Raw genomic sequence first — 22,992 nt, forward strand, 5'->3', positions numbered from 1 at the left:
CACTAACTTAAAAGACTAGTTATTGTGTTCTGGGCGTCCAGATCCCTGGGAGATGGAAAGTAGCCCAGAGACTCATTTATATATGATAGATGGGCCTTGAATAGAAATGGCATCCCTTGGGGCATATTTGGAGGCTTCGGCTATACAAAGGAAATGTCCCCATCTTCTGATGCTCTCTGATCCTTTTGACTGGATCCACTTCCTCCTGGAAGAGCTGGTGGGAAGCACGGTCTGGTGGGAGCAGATTCTCAAAACAATTACCCTACTTCTGGAGGACCCCACTGTGTGTGTGCATGCGCGTATCCATGAATGTCCCTGCATTGTATGTGTGTGTGTCCTTATACTGTGTATGTGTACTCGTGCATGTCCCCATTCCTAGCAAGGAAGGATATTCTCTTAAGCTATAAGATTAAAGAGCTCTAGGAGTAAACGTATAATACAAAGTGTCAATTACTGGCTCTGGTGACCAGAGAATGAACCCCATTTCAATTACAGGCAGAGAAGAGGAAGCTAAAACCCTGTGAAGAGTAGGGCCCTGAAGCTGTTGCCTAGGTCGGCCCAGCCCAGCCAGCCGACTTTTGCTTAGTCTTCGAAGAACACAGGCTTGAGCCTGCCTATTGCATCAGTTGCTCCCCAGCTGCCCTTCCCCGCCCCACCCTGGAAAGTGGTAGGGAGAGCTACGTAACAGCCTGTGAGGCAACCACTCAGGCAGGGGGACGTCTGGAAGAGACTGTCTCACTTCTTCCAGCCAGGCGCCACCCAACAGGCACTCCCAATCCAAGTCCATGAAGGGAAAGCACATTTCGGGCCCAGAGTCCTCCCAGCTGTCCTAACACTACACTTAGCCCTTTCTACCTCCACCTGGACATCATGCAGTGATGGACAGGACTTCTGAGCCTTCTCTTTTGGTCAAAGTGGGGTCTAGAATCTCAGAATGTTAGGGCTGGAACACCTCAGAGGGCACCTGAACCAACATTCCCATTTTACAGATGATAAAATTGAGGCCCAGAGAAGCAAAATGACTCGCCAAAGAGCCCACAGCTAGATTGCATCAGCTTGCTGAGTCTAAAGCTCACATCTCCTCTCTCTCCTTGCACAACCTCAGAAACAAAGGACCAAAGTATTTGGACTTGAGAAATCTTTGAATGGAAGACAACACCAGAAATGAGTGCTCTGAGACCTGTAAAGTCATTTAAGATGGAGAGCAGGATGCTTAGGAGATTCTAATGAGTGAGGTTGAAATCCATTCTGAACCTGTGCAGAAGAATCCCTTAATCCAAGTCTTGCAGGAAAGCAGGCCAATTTTAGACTGAGCTGGACAGGAGCAGACTGGGGAAGGGAGGGACCCATTCTGGAGCAGTCCCAGAAAGCCTAACCAATGCCTGGCTCTTCCCCCAGCCTTCAAGTCCCTGGAATACTGAGAAGTCTCAGGTCCACTAAGGCAGGTCTTTAGCTTCCAGGTTGAACTCAACTACCAGGCCCACTGTGGGGGCCCAGGATGCACAAAGAAAGCATCCATCAGCTGAAGGTATGAGCATGGGACTCCAGGGCACTGGGTGGAGATCACTAACTACTGACAATGTATCCTGATTTAAAGGGTATATTGAGATTTGGACCATAAAACTGAGCACTGAAAAACTGATGCTTTTGAACGGTGGTGCTAGAGAAGACTCTTGAGAGTCCCTTGGACAGCAAGGTGATCAAACCAGTCAATCCTAAAGGAAATCAACCCTGAATATTCGTTGGAAGGACTGACGCTGAAGCTGAAGCTCCAATACTTTGGCCATCTGATGCGAAGAGTCGACTCATTTGAAAAAACCCTAATGTTGGGAAAGATTGAAGGCAGGAGGAGAAGGGGGTGACAGATGAGATGGTTAGATGGCATCATTGACTCAATGGACGCAAGTTTGAGCAAACTCTGGGAGACAGTGAAGGATAGGGAAGCCTGGAGTGCTGCAGTCCATGGGGTCAGAGTCAGACAAGGCTGAGTGACTGAACAACAACAACAGAAGCTAGAGTTACACACAAATCCACATACATATTCTTTTTAAAAAATCATTTATTGAGGTATGATTGACACACAAAAAGCTGAAGATACTTCATGCACACAATTTGATGAGTTTGGAATATACACATATTCTTTATCTACATGTAGTTCCACCAATGCTCAGTCCAAGAGAAGCCCAGCTTCCTGGGTTACTTGCAGCTGAGAAGTGCAGCCTCACTGAGCTTTAGCTGATGAAGGATCATCATCGGCTCCTGCTCTCTCTGGGACCTCGTTTAAGAACCACCTTTTTTGGTTTCTAACCCAAAGGCTGCCAGCAACATGTGATGTCCTGCAGTTTTTAGGCTTTTCCTGGACTCTGGAAACCTCATGATGAGTCTCTCTCTGAGCCTGACACTAATTTAACAGACACCTGTGCTATTTATCTGGCACCTGTGACTTTGCTGAAGGCAATGTCTTCTTTAACTGACTTCTAGAACTGCCCACATTCTCAGGGCCCTTCAGGATTTGACAGCTCAGCCATGTTCTCCTGCTGACACCCAGGTCCTGAGAGATTAAAATTCTTCAATCCACCTTTCTGATTCAGGGGGGGGCTCTACTTTTTTTTGGTTGCACTGAGTCTTAGTTGCAGTGTGTGGGCTTAGTTGCCCTGCGGCATGTGGGACTGGGGCATCCTCGACCGGGGCATCCTTGATTGAAGCCATGTCCCTTGCACTGGACGGCAGATTCTTAACCACTGGACTACCAGGGACGTCCCTTAGGGCTCTACTCTTACAATGCAATTACTCACCTTGAGTTTCTTATCATTATCTCAAAGGGGCAAGAGGCATTTTTCCTTTTTTTCAGCCTGCTGCACACAGGAGATTTGCCAGCTGCCGGTTAAATGCTGGGCCCCCCCAGGTACCAATGAGCACAACACATCCACAATCAGATGTACTCCTGGGAGAGCCATGAGGTCCACGTGAAACAGTAGGACAGGGCTTCACTGTGTTCATGGGGCTCCCCCATTTGGTCACCAAGCCCCTCGCTGGTGCACCTAGGAAGTCACCCTGACACATCACCCTTAACCCCTCCTCAGAAGGATGGGGAGTTACCAAGAGCCTGTGAACCAGGCAACCCCACAGAGAGGGACAGGAGACACATAGGAGCTCACAGCGGGGACAGGGACAGGAGATGGTCCTGTGAGCAAGAGTGTCTGGCACAGTCACAGTGAGGAAGCAGGCGACAGGAGAGGAATCAGGGGAGAGGCTCAGATGAGGAGCCTCGGGCAACCGGAGGGGGTCCAATCCAACATCATTAAACAGTTTCCTACCTTTTGCCTAATTAAGTTTCATGAGTCAACTCAAATGTTTGCTCCCATTTTCTGCCGCCAAAGAAGAAGATGACAGGAGGATAGCTGGCCCAAGGATCTGGACTTTGGGAACAATCAATTTCCAAGGACGGGGAAGAGTCTTGAAACATGAGCATGCATACTCCATCTTCATCGCAGTCCTGCCATGGACAACATAGTGCAAAGGAGAGCTAAATAACAGCGCAAAGGGAAATCAGAGACGAGAGCATTTAGTCAACATCCTCACTTTACAGATGTGAAAACTGAGACCCAGGGAGGTGCTCAAAATCACGGTCAGTAAGGTCAGTAATTGCAGAACCCGTGGGACTAGAACTCTGGCTCCTAACTCCCAGTCCACCTGTTTCCTTCCCCTTTACCCAGGGGCTAGGTTTCTATCGCAGAAGCCATGACTATTCAGGGGTAAAAGTTTGCCTTGGAGCGCCCTCCTCTGGCTCTGGGCAGCCACTGGAGTAGCTCTGAGGATGTAGGCCTGGGTGCTTGGAGTTGAGTGTGGAACAGAATCACCTGCAGGTGGTTAAAGCATTGCTGGGCCCACCCTAGAAGTTTCTGATTCTGTAGGTCTGGGGTGGGGCCCAATGATGGGCGTGTCTAACCAGTTCCCAGGTGATGCTGATCCAAAGATTATTGAGAATCTCTGGTGTAGGCAGAGATCTTGCAGTAAGAATACCAGGGTTCAAGTTTCAGCTTTGCCATACACAGACTGTAACATTGAACATGACGTTGCTTAATCTCTTGGCATCTCAGTCTCTTCATCTTATGATGGCAACTATAATAACCACCCATCAGGTAAATGCATAAAATAAATAAATCAGATATAAAGTTACCTGAGGAGTGCTGTACTGATGCTGTGTGAATACACAGACTAACAGATATATGACTCCTATCTGGAGAAATAGCATTGTGGGCCAAGAAATGGCCATGGTAACAGAAGTGTTCTCTTGCTCGCTCTCTCTCTTTTTTTATGTTTATTTAATTTGGCTGCGCCAGATCTTAGTTGTGGCATGTAGGATCTGGTTCCCTGACCAGGGATTGAACCTATGTCCCCTGCATTGGGAGGACAGAGTCCCAACCACTGGACCACCAGGGAAGTCCCCAGAAGCGTTCTCTTAATGCTACTCAAAATACCATGAATCTAGAAGAAATGGTGTTCATTCTAACACAAATGTTGCCTGAAGAATTATTAGCCTGGCACTGGTTTACCGAAGTAAATGACACGCTCCCTGCCCTAGAGGAGCCACTAGGAGGAAGATAAACATGCAAATCCCAATAATTACCGTACTGGGTGATGAGCCAGGGAAGGAACCCTATCCCTTGGAGCACAGAACAATCAACCCTGTGTAAGGAGTCAAGTAAGGCTTTGAAGAGGCAGTGAGTAGGGTCTTGAAGAATGAATAGGAGTTCTTTGAGAAGTGTCAGTGGGCACTTCAGACAGAGGAAACAATATGCAAAGTAGCCACAGAGATGTGAGCATGCATAGTGTGTCCAGGGAAATAGTGTAGTTCTATGTCGCTAGACCTCAGTGGGTCTGGGAAAAATAACAGAAGAGAGGTTTGGCCAGGAAGGCTGAGGCAAGATTTTGCAGAATCCTGATGCCAGGCTGAGGAGTTGGGACCTGATCCTGAGTCTGATGGGAACCTATTAGAAGACACCCACCTCCACCCTGGAAGAGTCCTTGGAAAAAAATCCCTAATGAATCCCCAAGATGAAGATTTATGAGCCAAGGGCCTTCACCACCCTCCTCAGCTCCCTCAGTGCCTGAAAACCTCCTCTGCCAGGAAGCCAAGCCCAGAAATGCCTCCTGAGCTGGGTGGGGGCCCTTGGGAACCTGGAAGGCACGAGGAGCAATGGGGCAGCCTCCCACCTCTTACCTTCATCAGATAGGCCCCACTCTCCCGAAGGTTTCCTCATTCCCTCTCCCCTTGGGTGTGGAGTCATTGAGAGGACAACAGGCTGTTAGCTCAAGCTAAGGAGTCTGGGAAGTGTAGGTGCCTTGGAATCGGGAGAATGAGTGCTCCCGGGCAGGTGGGCAGGCAGCCGCTGATTGCCATCCAGGAAAAGGTCTGTGGGTAGCAAGCCCCTTGCCTCACTGATCTGGCTGAGGTCCAGAGAGCTTGGGGGCTGAAAGGAGGCTGAGAGGTCCTCTATCCCAGGTGCCTCCTTTAAAGATGAAATAAACACTCAGTGGTCAGGTCAACTGCCCGTGATGGCTGTCTATCCCTCTGTCCCTACTTCTGACTCCAAGATGTAAAATCTGAGCCAAAGGGAATCTGGTACTTTCTGTCTCCTGACCTCCCTCCCTCCTCCTAAAGTCAATCCCAGGGCACACACCCCTGGGATTTATCCACACTCCCCACCCACAACCACCCCGTCCCCCAGCCAAGCCCCTGACCCTTGTTAGACCCAGGCTTTTGCTTCCAAATGAGCAGATACTGAAATGTGTAGAAGAAAGTGGTCTCTACTATTTTTGAAAACTGCAATGGTGAGAAAAGGGAACAAAGCGCTAGTCTAAACTGTGTGGGTTTGGGTTTTCATCCCAGTTCCTCTATCTCCTGTGGAGGGGGAAGCAAATTGCTCTTGTGGGAATAATCCTTTTTGTTTTTAGGCAAATATTTTAATAGGATTTGGGGTTGTGCAGGGATAAAATGTAAACCTATTCTGGAAAAGAGACAATGCAATTCAGAACAACATGAAACTACAGGCTCTGCATCGTAATTGTAAAAGGTGGTTTTCTTATGGAATGAGTGGCAGGGTTTATGGGGAGTTTTCTGCTGCAGCCTGGCCTTAGCTGTGCTTTGGGGACTTGAGAGTGGGGCCTGTGTCTACAGTGGGAGAGAGCTGGATTGAGTGGGTGATGGGCAGGGACGGCAGGTCTGTGTACAATTCCCAGATTTCTCACAAACTTGGAGGAGGGAACCCCAGCAAGATCGTGGCCACTGGCGCTGCTTCTCTTTTGTTTGGGGGTTGTGATTTGTTCCTCCCTCTGGCAGGGCTACAGAAAAATAACCAAGCTTCTTCTAAAATGACTACAAATCCAAGTGAAACTGACCCATCCACCCCTGGAACCCCTGCCACTGTCAGCCTCAAGCAGGAGCACCTCCATGACACCAGAACCTCACCCACTTTTCCACTCTGCTCCTTGATGAGGCCTAGTGTCTGATGGCGGAGAAGGCAATGGCACCCCACTCCAGTACGCTTGCCTGTAAAATCCATGGATGGAGGAGCCTGGTGGGCTGTAGTCCATGGGGTCGCTAAGAGTCAGACAAGACTGAGCGACTTCACTTTCACTTTTCACTTTCATGCATTGGAGAAGGAAATGGCAACCCACTCCAGTGTTCTTGCCTGGAGAATCCCAGAGACGGGAAGCCTGGTGGGCTGCCGTCTATGGGGTCGCACAGAGTCGGACACGACTGAAGCGACTTAGCAGCAGCAGCAGCAGCAGTGTCTGATGGAATGTGGCCAAAACCAACAGAACCTCTCAGTCCCTAAATATTCTTATTTTGAAAAATCTCTTTTTTACAAATACTTTACTTTGAAAAGGTAAAAAACTTTATTTTGAAAAAGTTATTCTAGAGAACTGGATCATCCTGGGATTAAGGGTGCGTGTCCTACCAAGCATATGGAACTGGGCTTGAGTCAGTAACCAAGGGAAGGAATCAGTGGGCATTAAGAGGTTACATGGGGACTTCGCTAGTGGTCCAGTGGTTAAGAATTTGCCTTGCAATGCAGAGGACACAGCTTCAATCCCTGGTCTGGGAACTAACATCCCACATTCCACATGCAGCAGAGCAATTAAGCCTGTCTATGCACCACAACCATAGAGCCCATGTGCCACAACGAAGATCCCACGTGCTACAACTCTAAGACTGGATGCAGCCAAATAAATAAACATTTTTAAAAAAATAACAGCTATGAAGGTGCAAAATGATTCTTAAAAAATGGGGGGTAAAGGACTTCTGTCTTATATTAGTATAAAAACTATACTACTCTATTAATAAGAAAACATTATAAATGTATTATATTTATATTTTAACATACATATAGTATAAAATTTAAACCAATAATTTACAACAGAAAAATCTATGATAATATACAGTAATATGCTGCTTTATAGAAAATATAAATAATACATAACATGTAAAAACCATAAATATCACCAATTACCTAACCCCCCCAAAATGAATCGATGTCAACACTTGGGATACTATCTTCAGATCTTCCTCTATGCATATAAACAAATAAACAGATAACTAGATATATTGAATATCCACCCATGCTTATTTTATAATTCCAATGAAAAGAGAACATGTTATTTTCCAATAGTTCTATTAATAGCAATGGTCCCAGGACCAACTCTCATTGGCCCAGCTTGGATTCTAGACTCAAGGAACCCTGAATTTAGAACCCACAAAAGTCAATTTAACCTATAAGATACCTTACAATGAACTAAATATTTACTTTTTCAAGTTGTTATACTTTATGAAATAAATGAGACCATGCATGTGGAAGATTTCTGCAAATATCAGTGATTACTAAAATCATTAATTATATGTATTATTAATATCATCACCACCCTTTCCACATCATTCTTCTTCTTCCCCACTTCTTGCTTTATCTAGTTTTCTGCTTTTGCCTCTTCCTACCAAGTCTCCATCATGTCTGGGTTAACTCGGCTGTGGCCGACTGGTAAGGAGACCACGTGCTATTTATAGCAGTGTTTCCTCAGGCAGTGTGGTGTGTGGTGATGTGGGAACACACCATTTAAGGGATACTTCTCTCTCTCATTGCAGCCCAAGTGGCTTCTGAGAACTTTGTCTACAGTGAGGAAGAATGTAGAGAATGTACTCCTCTCCTCGCAGCAAAGGCAAGCTCTGCCTTTTATACCACCTGGTCAACCATTTAGGCATAGATTTGGTAGAATAAGAGTTTGTTACTCGGGGATTGTCTGAAATGATGCATTCCTGTCAGCAGACCTACAGAAGGACATTTCAGCTGGAGACAGACTAGGAAAAACTCAGTCAACCCAAGCCTGGAGAGGACATCGGTGTGAGAATCGGCATTTTATTTTATTTTATTTTTTTTTTTTTTATAAAGTTGTTTTTTTTTGTTTTTGTTTTTTTTTTACTTTACAATATTGTATTGGTTTTGCCATACATCATCATGAATCCACCATGGGTGTACACTTGTTCCCAATCTTGAACCCCCCTCCCACCTCCCTCCCCATACCATCCCTCTGGGTCATCCCAGTGCACCAGCCCCAAGCTTCCTGTATCCTGCATTGAACCTGGACTGGCGAACTGAAGACTGGCAGCAGATCAGGGATGATAAGGACTGAGTGCATAAAGTCCTTTATGGAATCTTGACATGTTAAATAAGTAGTTTGGGAATAATTAAATTCCTACCTTAAAAAGCAGGTGGTTGACAACACATGTACACTGGAATTGAATAATTAAGTAAATGAATGGCAGATGGTGAGAGCCAGGTTTCTTATTGTTGGAGTAGGTGTTTACAGACAAACAGGAGCAGGGTAGAAAGATCCATGTGGTAATGACTTAGAGACATAAGTGGGAAATCATGTATAACTTGATATAATACAGATGGTTACATATGGAAATGTTTATAGATATATGTACACATACATGGGTTAGCATACACACATCTATTTCCTTGCTATGTCAGCCTACAGGATCGAGAAGCAATGAAATCCCAGTAGCAACAAGCACACCTACTGCCCAGAACTCGATTTCTAATACCATCTTTCAATAAAAGGACTAGGTCATCTTGGAGAAATGGTTGATCTAGAACTGAGGCAGGAAATATACAGAATGATCCAGGAGTATCTTACAAAGTTCAAAACTCCACAATGATGGGGTTTGGAGTGGGTACATAACACAAAGGAATACAGAAGCCAATTGAAACAACTCCTAAGGGCTAAAGCTGTAACAATTTGAACAAGAAAATAAAGTATTATTGTATTATAACCCAAAGTATAAAATGAATATTCATGAGTGCATACTAATACAAATAAAAAATTGAATAATTAGATAAATGAGGGAGAAAAGACGAACCTCCATATAGAAGAATTCCAAATAACTCGTGTATTATAGATACTCTGCCTTCAAGGAGATGGAGAAGTCATGCTGATATATGTGTTCTTGATATGATAACAGTGGTCTTCCTCTCCCCAGAACCCACACCCAAGTCAGATCATGAGAAAAACATTAGACAAATCCCAACTGAATGACATTCTATAAAATACCTAACTGTCAATCTGTTAAAGTCATCAAAAACAAGAAAATTCCAAGAAACTGTCACCGTCAAGGGGAGCCTAAGGAGACATGACAACTAGATAACATAGTATCCTGGATGTGATCCTACAACAGAAAAGGGAAATTGGAGAAAAACTACAGAAAACTGAATAAAGACTGGACTCTGGCATTCACGGAGTCACAAAGAGTCGGACGCGGCTGAGAGACTGAACAACAATAACGGTGAACCAACACTGGCTCACGAATCGTGACCGATGTGCCACGAACGTACGACGCTAATAATAGGGGGAACTGGGTGAGGGGTATATGAGAACTCTGTACCATCGCTGCAATTTTTCTGTAAATCTAAAACTATTCTAAAGCAAAAAGTTTATGTAAAAAAAAGGTACCATACACCAAAATGTTAATATTGATTATTTCTGGATGGTAGGATCATACAACTTTGCTTCAAATTTTCTACAAAGTATGTACTATTTATATAATCTGAAACCATTTTTTAAAGTAGGTATGAACTTCCAGTTAGAGATAACAAACTGATCGTGTATCTTTATCTCCTCTTCCTCCACAGACTCCACAAAATTCTTTTTAAAGTATAGACTCATGAGAATACAGAGGGTGGAAATGAGGACATCAGTGGACAAGACTGAGTTCAGTAATTTAGGGCTGGAAAGGACTTCCCTGCTGGCCCAGTGGCTAGAACTCTGCTCGCCCAGTGGCTGGAACTCTGCTCTTCCAATGCAAGGGGGCCCAGGTTTGATCCCTGGTCAGGGAATTAGATCCCATATGCCCTAACTAAAGATCTTGCAGCCGCAATGAAGATAGAATATCTTGCCTGCCACATGACACAGCCAAATAAATAAATATTTTTTAAAAGAAAAAAAGAAGAAAGAAAGTGGCTTGGAGAATGGTAGTAGAGTCGCCAGATTAGAGAAAACTAAGACATGAAGAACCTGGAGAGGAACTGATAGTCATTAGTGAGTAGACTCTCCCCACAGAGCCCAGAGAGGCAGGGGATTTAGAGGCACCAGGTTCTGCAAGAAGTGAGCTTGAAGCATGGGATTAGACTCTAGGGAAATGGCTGGAAGAGATATATGAAGAAATTACAACTCTAGATACCCTTCCATCACATGGTCAGGAACCATGCCCCTACCAGAGAGTGGAGGTTTCTCTAGAGAAATTGAATCAGAGCATCCCCAAATTCCAGGATTCCAGCAAGAAAAAAGGGCAGATGTCTCATTAAGTGTTAGTTCATATGGTAATAGTAGGGCCCTCCACCAGACTCCTTCCCAGAAAGGAACTTTCAGGCATATGTCCCCTGGATAGAAGATTCACTGGAAAAAAATTTACCTGCCTCCAAGAGAAATCCTCAAAGTATTGGCTTTTCATGGTTCTCCAATGAAACGGCCTGAGGATGAAGCCCACCAGTCAAATCCTTGCCCACACACACAGCTGTCAATCACACTGATCCTCACTGTTACACAGAACTGGACAGCCTGAAATCACCCGAAATCTACAGAAAGTATCCCCCATGAAAGAGAGAGACTAAAGCAAACAAACATTAAAATAAAAAAGGAACTCAGAAGAAATACAGATAATTTAAGAAAATGATTTTTTGAATTTTAAAATTTTATGTATATATTTAATAGCCTCAGAGAGCTAAAAGAAGATACACATCCATGAAAAAGAATGGTTGAGTTGTTCAGCTGTGGCCGACTCTTTTGCGACCCCATGAACTGTAGCCTGCCAGGCTCCTCTGTCCATGGGATTTTCCTGGCAAAAATACTGGAATCGGTTGCCATTTCCTCCTCCAGGGGATCTTCCCGACCAAGGGATCGAACCCAAGTCTCCAGGTCTCCTGCACTGCAGACAGATCCTTCACCACTGAGCCACTGGGGAAGCCATGGTGTAAAAAAAGGAATAATCAGAGAATGAGCAAGAGCAATTAGGAATTTTAAATAGATAGCTAAAATTAAAAATTAAACAAAAGAGTAGGAAAATAAACTTGAAGATATCTCCTAGAAAGTAGAATAGAAAGACAGATGAAAATTAGGAGAGAAAGAGTATTAGAGGATTATTCAAGTTCTGACATCTGTATGCAGTTTCAGGAAAAAGAAAGCAAAGGATAATAAATTATTTTAAAAATAATAACAATGTAAGAAAATTCCCCATTAGTGAAAGAGATAAATATCCAAATTGAAAATACCCACTGAATGTCCAGTAGAATGGAGGGAAAATACCAAGGAATAACTTGAATTTCAGAATGCCCAGATAAAAGAAATAACATCATAGCATCTAGAGAGAAAAATCACATCGTATGTGAAGGAGTAAAAAGCTGGGGCATCAGACATCTCAACAGTGGTACAAGATACTAGAGGATAGTAGTGTTGGGAACCCAAAGTTCTGAGAGAAAACTATTTTAATCTTAGAGTTCTATACTTATCCAAATAAAGGCTATGTGTAAGTGTGGAATAAGGATATTTTCAGATATGTAAGAACTCAAAAATTTTACCTCCCACATACCTTTTCTTAGGAAGATAGTGAAGGGTGTGATTTAGTGAAATGCAAGACTAAGCCAAGAAGGAGGAACAAAGAAATTCCAGAAAACAGAAGAACAATTCAAAGGAGAAGACTGATAAAAGGAAGTCCTAAGATGACATCTGAGGCCCAGGTATAGAGAAAAACCCATTCAAACTGAAGCAGGAAAACAGAGAATTTGAGGGGTGGGGCAGTGGAGAGAGAATAGTGATAGATTATTTCATACATTTATTTATTTGGGGGTAAAAACATTGTTAGATATTTAACAGATACATAAAGAACATTTTTTCATACTGTTCATGGGGTTCTCAAGGCAAGAATACTGAAGTGGTTTGCCATTCCCTTCTCCAGTGGACAGTTTGAAAAGGCAAAAAGATAGGACACTGAAAGATGAACTCCCCAGGTCGGTAGGTGCCCAATATGCTACTAGAGATCAGTGGAGAAATAACTCCAGAAAGAATGAAGAGATGGAGCCAAAGCAAAAACAACACCCAGTTGTGGGTGTGACGGGTGATGGAAGTCTGATGCTGTAAAGAGCAATATTACATAGGAACCTGGAATGTTAGGTACATGAATCAAGGCAAATTTGAAGTGGTCAAACAGGAGATGGTAAGAGTGAACATCGACATTTTAGGAATCAGTGAACTAAAATGGACTGGAATGGGTGAATTTAACTCAGATGACCATTATATCTACTACTGTGGGCAAGACTCCCTTAGAAGAAATGGAGTAGCCATCATGGTCAACAAAAGAGTCTGAAATGGCAGTACTTGGATGCAATCTCAAAAACGACAGAATGATCTCAGTTCGTTTCCAAGGCAAACCATTCAATATCACAGTAATCCAAGTCTATGCCCTGACCAGGAATGCTGAAGAAGCTGAAGTTGAATGGTTCTATGAAGACCTACAAGATCTTCTAGAACTAACACCCAAAAAAGATGTCCTTTTCATTATAGGGGACTGGAATGGAAAAGTAGGAAATCAAGAAATACTTGGAGTAACAGGAAAATTTGGCCTTGGAGTACAGAATGAAGCAGGGCAAAGGCTAATAGAGTTTTGTAAAGAGAATACATTGGTCATAGCAAACACCCTCTTCCAACAACACAAGAGAAGACTCCACACATGCACATCACCAGATGGTCAATACTGAATCAGATTGATTATATTATTTGCAGCCAAAGATGGAGAAGCTCTATACAGTCAGGAGAAACAACAGCAGGAGCTGTCTGTGGCTCAGATCATGAACTCCTTATTGCCAAATTCAGACTTGAAGAAGTCTGAAGAAAGAAGAATAAAGTAGGGAAGAATTGAAGAAAGTAGGGAAAACCACTAGACCATTCAGGTATGACCTAAATCAAATCCCTTATGATTATACAGTGGAAGTGACAAACAGATTCAAGGGATTAGATCTGATAGACAGAGTGCCTGAAGAACTACGGATTGAGGTTTGTAACACTGTACAGGAAGCAGGGATCAAGACCATCCCAAGAAAAAGAAATGCAAAAAGGCAAAATGGTTGTCTGAGGAGGTCTTACAAACAGCTGTGAAAAGAAGAGAAGCAAAAGGCAAAGGAGAAAAGGAAAGGTATACCCATTTGAATGCAGAGTTCCAAAGGATAGCAAGGAGAGATAAGAAAGCCTTCCTTAGCGGTCAATGCAAAGAAATAGAGAAAAACAATAGAATAGGAAAGACTAGAGATCCCTTCAAGAAAATTAGAAACACCAAGGGAACATTTCATGCAAAGATGAGCACAATAAAGGATAGAAATGGTATGGACCTAACAGAAGCAGAAGATATTAAGAAGAGGTGGCAAGAATACACAGAAGAACTACACAAAAAAGATCTTCATGACCCAGATAATCACAATGGTGTGATCACTTACCTAGAGCCAGACATCCTGGAATGAGAAGTCAAGTGGGGCTTAGGAAGCATCACTACAAACAAACTTACTGGAGATGATGAAATTTCAGTTGAACTATTTCAAATCCTGAAAGATGATGCTGTGAAAGTACTGCACTCAATATGCCAGCAAATTTGGAAAACTCAGCAGTGGCCACAGGACTGGAAAAGGTCAGTTTTCATTCCAATCCCAAAGAAAGGCAATGCCAAAGAATGCTCAAACTACCGCACAATTGCACTCATCTCACATGCTAGCAAAGTAATGCTCAAAATTCTCCAAGCCAGGCTTCAACAGTATGTGAACTGTAAACTTCCACATGTTCAAGCTGGATTTAGTAAAGGCAGAGGAACCAGAGATCAAATTGCCAACATCCGTTGGATCATAGAAAAAGCAAGAGAGTTCCAGAAAAACATCTACTTCTGCTTTATTGACTATGCCAAAGCCTTTGACTGTGTGGATCACAAACTGTGGAAAATTCTTCAAGAGATGGGAATACCAGACCACCTGACCTGCCTCCTGAGAAATCTGTATGCAGGTCAGGAAGCAACAGTTAGAACTGGACATGGAAGAGACTGGTTCCAAATTGGGAAAGGAGTACATCTAGGCTGTATATTGTCACCCTGCTTATTTAACTTACATGCAGAGTACATCATGAGAAATGCTGGGCTGGATGAAGCACAAGCTGGAATCAAGACTGCCGGGAGAAATATCAATAACCTCAGATATGCAGATGACACCACCTTTATGGCAGAAAGGGAAGAATTAAAGAACTTCTTGATGAAAGTGAAAGAGGAGAGTGAAAAAGTTGGCTTAAAAACTTCAGAAAACTGAGATCATGGCATCTGGTCCCATCACTTCATGGCAAATAGATGGGGAAACAATGGAAACAGTGACAGACTTTATTTTCTTGGGCTCCAAAATCACTACAGATGGTGACTGCAGCCATGAAATTAAAAGACACTTGCTCCTTGGAAGAAAAGTTATGACCAACCTAGACAGCATATTAAAAAGCAGAGACATTATTTTGCCACCAAAGGTCCATCTAGTCAAAGCTATGGTTTTTCCAGTAGTCATGTATGGATGTGAGAGTTGGACTCTAAAGAAAGCTGAGCGCAGAAGAATTGATGCTTTTGAACTGTGGTGTTGGAGAAGACTCTTGAGAGTCCCTTGGACTGCAAGGGGATCTAACCAGTCCATCCTAAAGGAAATCAGTCCTTAATATTCATTGGAAGGACTGATGCTGAAGCTGAAACTCCAATACTTTGGCCACCTGATGTGAAGAATTGACTCATTTGAAAAGACCCTGATGCTGGAAAAGATTGAAGGCAGGAGGAGAAGGGGATGACAGAGGATGAGATGGTTGGATGGCCTCACCGACTCGATGGACATGAGTTTGAGCAAGCTCCAGGAGTTGGTGATGGACAGGGAGGCCTGGCGTGCTGCAATGTTTGGGGTCACAAATAGTTGGACATGACTGAGTGACTGAACTGAACTGAAATGAAAGAACATTTTGAACATAAGCAATAGCTATTATAAAGAAACTAAGCAAAACAAAAACTGTGACAAGTGTTAACTGCAAGAACATCACAAAGTCAGAGGGAATATAATTATATAATACTATTTTTCAGCAGTAAATTATATTTACAAATTCATAAGATAAGCATTTGCAACAGGGGAAAGGAGGCTCTGCTGTGTCCCAGGAGTCAAGTCCCAGTGTTGTATGGTTGTACAGTTTCACATTTGACTACTAATTTTTAAAATCACGTCTACACTTATATGGGAACATGAGAAAGGGGAAATATAAGAGAACTAACGCCTCAATTACCATGGAGAAAATCAACAGATAGTATCTGTCAAGTCCATGCATATAAGGCAAAGCAAAGTCAAGACCTAACTGATTTAACCAGTAAAGATGTAATTAGCCACCTTGAGACTTAGACAATGTTTTACTCACATAGACAGCAAAGGAAGAAGCCAAAGATGCCAGTTCCCTGTGCTCCTGGTCCCAGACACCAGTCAAACAAACTGAAAGAAAGGGGGTTGGATGACTGAAACGTGAATTGTGGGGTGTGCATTAACTGTGGGGCCAATTCTAGACTGTGGCTAAGCAGTTTTACACCATCTGTAGCTCTATTCTGAGGTGTGACACTTGAGTTAGAAAACAGAAGTAAGGACTGTTTTCTAGATCATAACCAGAAACATCAAAGAGATAAAAAGATGGGATAAGAAAGAAGTGGCAAAAGTCCGATAGTAAGAATTCTGGAAGACAGTGAAAAGGGTGACAAAAAGTAATTTTTTTCAAAGAATATGTGAGAATTTTCCAGAAATGAGATAACAAATGAGATATCAAAAACATTATCAAGAGAATATCAAGAATAAATTTTAAAGTTTTGAAATCAAGACAGAAAAAGAACTGATTATCTAAAGCCTGGGGGTGTGGTGGCAAGAATACTAGAGTGGGTAGCCATTCCCTTTTCCAGGGGATCTTCCCAACCCAGGGATCAATCCAGGAATCAAACTTGCAGACAGATTCTTTACCATCTGAGCGATGAGGGAAGCTCATTATGAGATGGCCCCTAGTAAATCCTTTCAGTTGGATTAAAAAAGGGAGTATGCACAGTGTTCCACAGGAGCAGATTAACTCAAATCATCTATAACAAAGTCAGGAAAGAGAGGCAAGTCTCCAAAAGAATTATGGGTACAACATTGGACACACAGAGTTGACTGAAATCAAACAGTTCTTTAAAAAAAAAAAAAAAAAAGGTGAAGTTTTTGAGAAAATTGCATCACCAAAAGAACTACCAACCTGTACAAAAAGAAACTGTGACAGTTTAGGATATAAAATGTCCTTTGAGTCCACACCAGAGACTGAGTGCCTCTCTAAATTTTGTTAATGAGATTTAAAGAATTGTTAGCACAGAAAAGCTGACTAATACATTATGGAAATGTTCTAACGTAAGCAAAATAAAGAAAATAATATAATGATGCTCCCTATACCCATTATAGAAGCTTCAATAAGCAGCAGCATGTAAGTAACATTATTTCAGCTCTATCCCCACTCACTCCTCTGTCTTTGTCTTAGATTATTTTGAAGCAAGTCCAAGATTCCTTATTATTTACGCTGTGAATATTTCAGTACACATCCAGAACAGCTAAGGACTCTCTTTAAAAATAACCACAGTGTCGTTATCACACATTTTTTTTTTTGCCTTGAACCTATTCTTTTTAAAAACGGTGGTTAAAAAAATACATAACATAAAATTTACTATCTGAGTCATTTTTAAGTATACATTTCAGTAGCGTCAAGTATTTTCACCTTATTATAAACAGATTTCTAGAACTTTTTCATCTCACAAAACTGAAATTCTATACCCATGAAACATCGCTAATCCCTGGTAACCACCAGTCTACTTACTGTCTCTATGAATTTGACTATTTTAATTACTTCATATAAGTGGAATCATACAGTATATGTCCATTTGTGACTGGCTTACTTCACTTAGCTTAATGTTGTCAAGGTTTATCCATGCTGTGGCACTGTATATTCCACTCTGTGTATATACCGCCTTTTGTTTATTCATTCATCCGTCAGTGGATATTAGGGTTGCTTCCACTTCTTGGCTATTGTATCACACTGAAAATGTTTTTATCAAGTTTGTTTTTATCAAATTGTATTTGTTCTATATATCTTTTAAGTCTCTTTTAATTTGTAAGGTTCTTCCTTTTTTATTCTTCATATATACTTACATTATGTATATTAAATATTATATTTAGTATATGTTAAATATATTTAAAATTCTATTTCTCTATTGTATCTATTGAATTGTATCTTTTTTTGAGAATTTCTGGATTTTGGTCTGGATTTTTATGATTGCCTCTTTGTGTATTCTTTACATCTTTTTCTGTACCCTGTATTTCCTGTGAATCAGTAACAAGATATGGAATTTTTATCTGATTCAGGTTCAGCTTTTGACCAGAATACTTAATAGACAGTGTTGTAGACTTTCATCAGGAGGCATATTATATCTGAATGCCTCTCTCTGCGATTTTATTGGCCATAGATATACCATGATTGATTCAATGACAAAACAGAATAGAATTTAAGGTAAAAAGCATTATAAGGATAAAAGTGGGACATTTCATACTGATAAAAGGAACAATTTACCAAGAAGATGTGATAACTGGGAATCTGAATGTTTTCAACATCACAGTCTTAAAATATATAAAGCAAAATCCAAAAGAGTCACAGAGAGAATTTTACAAGTCCATAAAGATATTTTCTCGATTTTTATCAAAAAATATGGTTAGCAATATCTCACCCAGGGTCTCAGAATGCTTTTAAGATGCAGCCATTGCAGACTGACTTCCTACTTCTAGTCTTATCCATCCAATCCATTCTCCACACTGCAGCCACACTGCTTTCTCCAGAGCACGCACTGGACCATGCTTAGAATCCCGCAGTGACTCCACAAGAGCTAACAGGACTTTGCTGCTCTGGCTCCACATGTGTCCTCAGCCACCTTTCTCACCACTCCTGCTTTCCCTGTCTTCCCACCAGTCATGCTGCACAGGTGGGCAGCTCCTCAGCATGAACCACGGTTTCTCCCGCCTTGGACTTTATGCTATTTCCTCTACCTGGACACTGCTCATCTGTCCTCTTCTTCTTCTCCCCGCTCTTTTTTCTTCTTCTTCAGGATAACTCCTTCTAATCACTTTGGGCTCAGCTCAGGCATGACCTTGTCCAGTGGTCTTTCTTGGCTCCTCCAGATGGGGTGTTCCCTTACCCCCACTGTTTCCTAACACAGAATGTATCAGCCTGCTAGCCTCAGGCCTTTTCTTTCTCTACTCTAGACTGGAAGTTAATCCTGAAAGGCCAGGATTGTGGAGGTTTTTGGTTACTGTGTTCTCAATCCTTAGCACATGCCTGATATACAGAGAAGCTCAATAACTGTTTATTAAATAAATGAATAGTGGGCAGAGGGAGGGATTATATCACCGGGGAAGAACAGAAGTCTTAAGATGGTCAAGAAACAATTCAGAATCAGATGGAGGAAAACTTCTTAAAGTCTGGCCTCTTAACCAGAGCTCTGGCTCTAAGGTCTCAGGGAACCATAAAGAGTTGCCTAAAACAGAGCTGCCCATGTCTCTCACATGCGAAGAAAAAAAAAAAAAAGATGATTTTTGGAAGTCTTATAAGCAAAGCAGTGCAAATGGGAGCTTCTTGGAGTTCTTCATCTAGGAGTCAGTGAGCTGGGTGGTCAAAAGCATGTAGGATGGTGGGAGGTAAGTGTGTTCCTAACATTAGCCCTGTCCTCCTAGGCTTCTTCCCCCCAAAATCCATGCTCAGTATGTGCTCAGGTGACCCTGGAAAGGAGCCTGCCTTCCCCACCCCTCTCCACTATGCCCTGCAGGGTGAAAGCGGGTTTTCTGGATCGGAAAACTCCATCCTGGGATGGGGGAGGATACTAGGGGGAGGGGACAGTGCAGAAGGGCAGGGGGATAACAGATGAGGCTAAATTAATTTTGGAAACCATTAAATCTTTGAAACGAGAGCATGTTTTCAGCAGGGACAGTGAATCACTGTGATTTGCAGAAACAGGCACAAAGCAATTAGCCATCTGGATGCTGTGGCTTCCAGTCCCCCCAGCGGAAACTTCAAGTGAGCGGAAGGCTGGTCATTACCCAGTCCAGACCCAGCTCTCCAGTCCCCACAGATAAGTCTGTGCCTCCAGCCAGCTCGGAGCCCAGAGGCCTAGGACAAAGGGCAACTTGGCAAGAGTCACAGAAAAAATGGGCAGGAAATGCAATACCAGCCACAGGGAGCCAGCACCACTTCCTCCTTCCTGTGAGCTCCCCTCAAAATCCATCCCGACAGAGTGAGTTACTTCATCCACTCAATACGCATTTGTTAGTCACCTACTATCTCCCAGGCTTTGTGTTAGCACATAGATTACATCATGACACACACATGAGGAGTTCCATGGGTGGCACAGTTTCAAGGGGATCCATGGTAGTCCATGTGAACAATACTCCCGGAAGTTATAGAGCAGAGGAGCCTTGCTGGGAGAGAGTGGCATCTTTTTTTAATTAAACAAAACAAAAAACCACCCATTATAAAGAAACTGTTATCTTTTTTAGTCAATGAGGAGATAAAAGCTGAAAGAGAAGGCATAAACTTGCTCAAGGTAAGTTGCACGATTAAGAATGGAACTCAGAATCCCGTGCCTGTTCCTAGATGAGCGTTATTTGCCAATTGCTACTCTATCTGACTCACCAAGTTGTGAGAACCAAATACTATATGTGGATGTGAATGGCTTTATAGAGTGCCATACACAGTGGAGCTATTTTTAAAAGGCAGTTACCCTTCCTCCTCTGACGCCCTGCCATCCTCAGGCACTGCTCCTCCATTCATTCCTAAAAACTGCCAGGGAACACTGGACAAACGCTTCCAGGAAAAGGGTCAGCAAGCCTCTCCAGAAGGAAGGAACACATACAACCGACTAGGAAGAGGGCTTCCACTCAAGGAAGCTTGACTGGTCTGAACTGTGCTGTGATTCGCAACCAGCAATGGTTCTGGCCTGCACCATGTGTGGTAAAAAGGCCAAATGGAGCAAGATCCTGCCATAGGAGACAGCTTCCAGCAAAGGGAGAGAAGCCAGGAAGGGAGACACCACCCAGACTGACCAGAGGTGCCCGGGTCCTCTTGCCTGTCTGAGAGGAGGTGGGACCAATGACCAGCCACTTCCTGCTCCATGTGTGGGTAAAGAGTTGCCTCTCTAGTGCCTCAGCTAAGCGCTACTTCACCCAGCTCAGGACTCTGCTGAGGCTTAGGAGGCCCCAGACCTGGACAGTCAGAGGGTTTTCATTTGCTGTTTGCATCTGCAGTCCTCCCAGCTGCTGCTGGGAGTACCAGCCTTCTGACCAGGGAAAAGTTGAGGGGCATGCAGAGAGCCCAGACCTGGAGGAGATTACCTGGATGAGAAGCCCAGTTCTGCCTTTCCCTGGCCAGGACCTTGGGCGAGGCTACCGACCTCTCCCCTCGCTTTCTTCATGTTTAAAATGGGGTTAATGCTTCTGGCCTCAGCAGGATGGTGGTGAGGCCTGAATGAGATCACAGGTGCCCTTGGGGAACAGGCAGGTAATGGAACTAGTGAAGAGAGTTTCCCCAATCAAGTTTCCTGATTTACAATGGCTGCCAACGTGAAAGGCAGGCTCAGGGTTGCCAAATCTTTCTATTTGTCAAGAAAAATCAGAAGTCTGGATTTTTACGTGAACTTGTTCAATTGTCAGCAGCTAGTGAGGGTAGAACACAGCATACCTGTGATCAGTGCATGAACTCAGGCGATGTCCACTTGCCTGCTGGCCTCTGGGCTCACTCTGTATTAGTTTCCTTCCTCCTCTCCCTGCTCCGCTTCTGGTTGGCTCCCTAAGGCACCGCCCTCCCCAGGTGGTTACAGTTACCACACTGTAAACTGAGCTGGGGTTGGCTCAGCCCTGGCTGTGGCCTGAACCCAAGGCCCTGGAGCAGAGTGGACCCGTGTTCTCAACAGAAGCAGGGCCAGTCCCAGACAGCCACCTGGAGGGCCCACCAAGCTTCTTCCCCAGGAGGGTGAGGCCAGGGTGAGGAACATGGATCTTCAGCCACAAAATGAAGGAAGGAATGAACGAACAAACAAGCCACTACTGCCTAAGGCAGAACTTTTCTGGGCAGCTGAGGGGCAGGATCAAAGACTCTGCTGCCCTCAGTCCTGTTGATGGAGCTCCTGCAAAGGTAGGCAGGGCCTTGTGCTGGGAGTCCTTGAGGAACACACAGACTCAGGGCCAAGTGAAGCCAGCCGCCTTCCAGCCCCCCATCTCCACTTCCAGCCTCTGATTAGAATCAGGCTGCAGCCTCCTCCCCGAGAGCCTTCCAGAGAACCGGGCTGGGACCTCCGGAAGCTGGAGTGCAGGGCGCGGGGGAGGGAGGGGTGAAGGGGTGGGTTCTTGCATCAAAGTCCTTCCCAGAAAGGGGCAGCGCCTTCCTAGCACTGGGCCTGCTGGTCTCCCCCCACCCACCCTTTCCCGGACATCCCGACGTCTCTCTCTGCTGCCTTTCCCAGGCGGGGCCGGGCTGGTGGAGCCCTCAGTGAAGCCACAACGGGAAGCACTTGGCCTCGAGACACACCCTCGTGTTCTCTCTTGGCTGTTCCTGGGAAAGGGTGACGGAGAAGCCCCCACAGAGCCTCTGTCGTTCTCGGGGCACTTCCCAGTAAATCTGCCAAGTGGGGAAGCTGGCAGCCCAGGTTCCTCCTCTGGCTTCCCCTGAGCCCCTCTCCGGAGGTTGTGCCTGGCCCGGGCTCCTCCCCTCTGCAGCTGCGGGACCTGACCTCGGTGCCCACCAAACGGACCATACAAGCTCAGCCAGCCAGACAGCAGATAAATCTGAACTGAGGAGCATTTCACAAAGCCACTAAAGGATAAACAAAGGCTGAGAAACTATTCCAAACTGGAAGAGAATATGACAACTAAATGCAATGCGTGCAAGGTACTTAACCTCTCTGAACCCTGATTTCTCACAATGGATCCTTGTGAGGATTAAATGAATTTACAGTCCATGTAACATGCTTAGAGCAATGTCTGACACAAAGTAAACACTAAGTATTATTATTTTTTACCTATCATCACGTCAACCCTCTCTTTTAGCAAGTGAACCTCCAGTTATTTAACTCCAATAATAATATAGGGCTTCCCAGGTGGTACAGTGGTAAAGAGGCCGCCTGCCAATGCAGGAGACTCGAGACGTGGGTTCTATCCCTGGGCTGGGAAGATTCCCCTGGAGGAGGAAAGATCCGTATTCTTGCCTGTGAAATCTCATGGACAGAAGAGTCTGGTGGGTTACAGTCCATGGGGTCACAAAGAGTTGGGCATGATTTACAGACTAAACAACAACAAATAC

General features: G+C 43.9%; 1 protein-coding gene across 1 annotated transcript in view; it reads right to left on the minus strand.

Moving 5' to 3' along the window:
* Positions 1–2,041: 2,041 nt before the first annotated feature.
* The window catches only part of LOC102404037 (solute carrier family 4 member 1 adaptor protein), a 73,478-nt gene continuing 52,527 nt past the window's right edge, over positions 2,042–22,992 (minus strand). The window contains exon 14 of the mRNA XM_045162347.1: positions 2,042–3,496. Coding sequence (XP_045018282.1) covers positions 3,486–3,496 — 11 coding nt within the window. The 3' untranslated portion in view covers positions 2,042–3,485. The remainder of the gene's footprint in view (positions 3,497–22,992) is intronic.

This window comes from Bubalus bubalis, chromosome 12 (genome assembly GCF_019923935.1).
Source record: "Bubalus bubalis isolate 160015118507 breed Murrah chromosome 12, NDDB_SH_1, whole genome shotgun sequence".
NCBI lineage: Eukaryota > Metazoa > Chordata > Mammalia > Artiodactyla > Bovidae > Bubalus > Bubalus bubalis.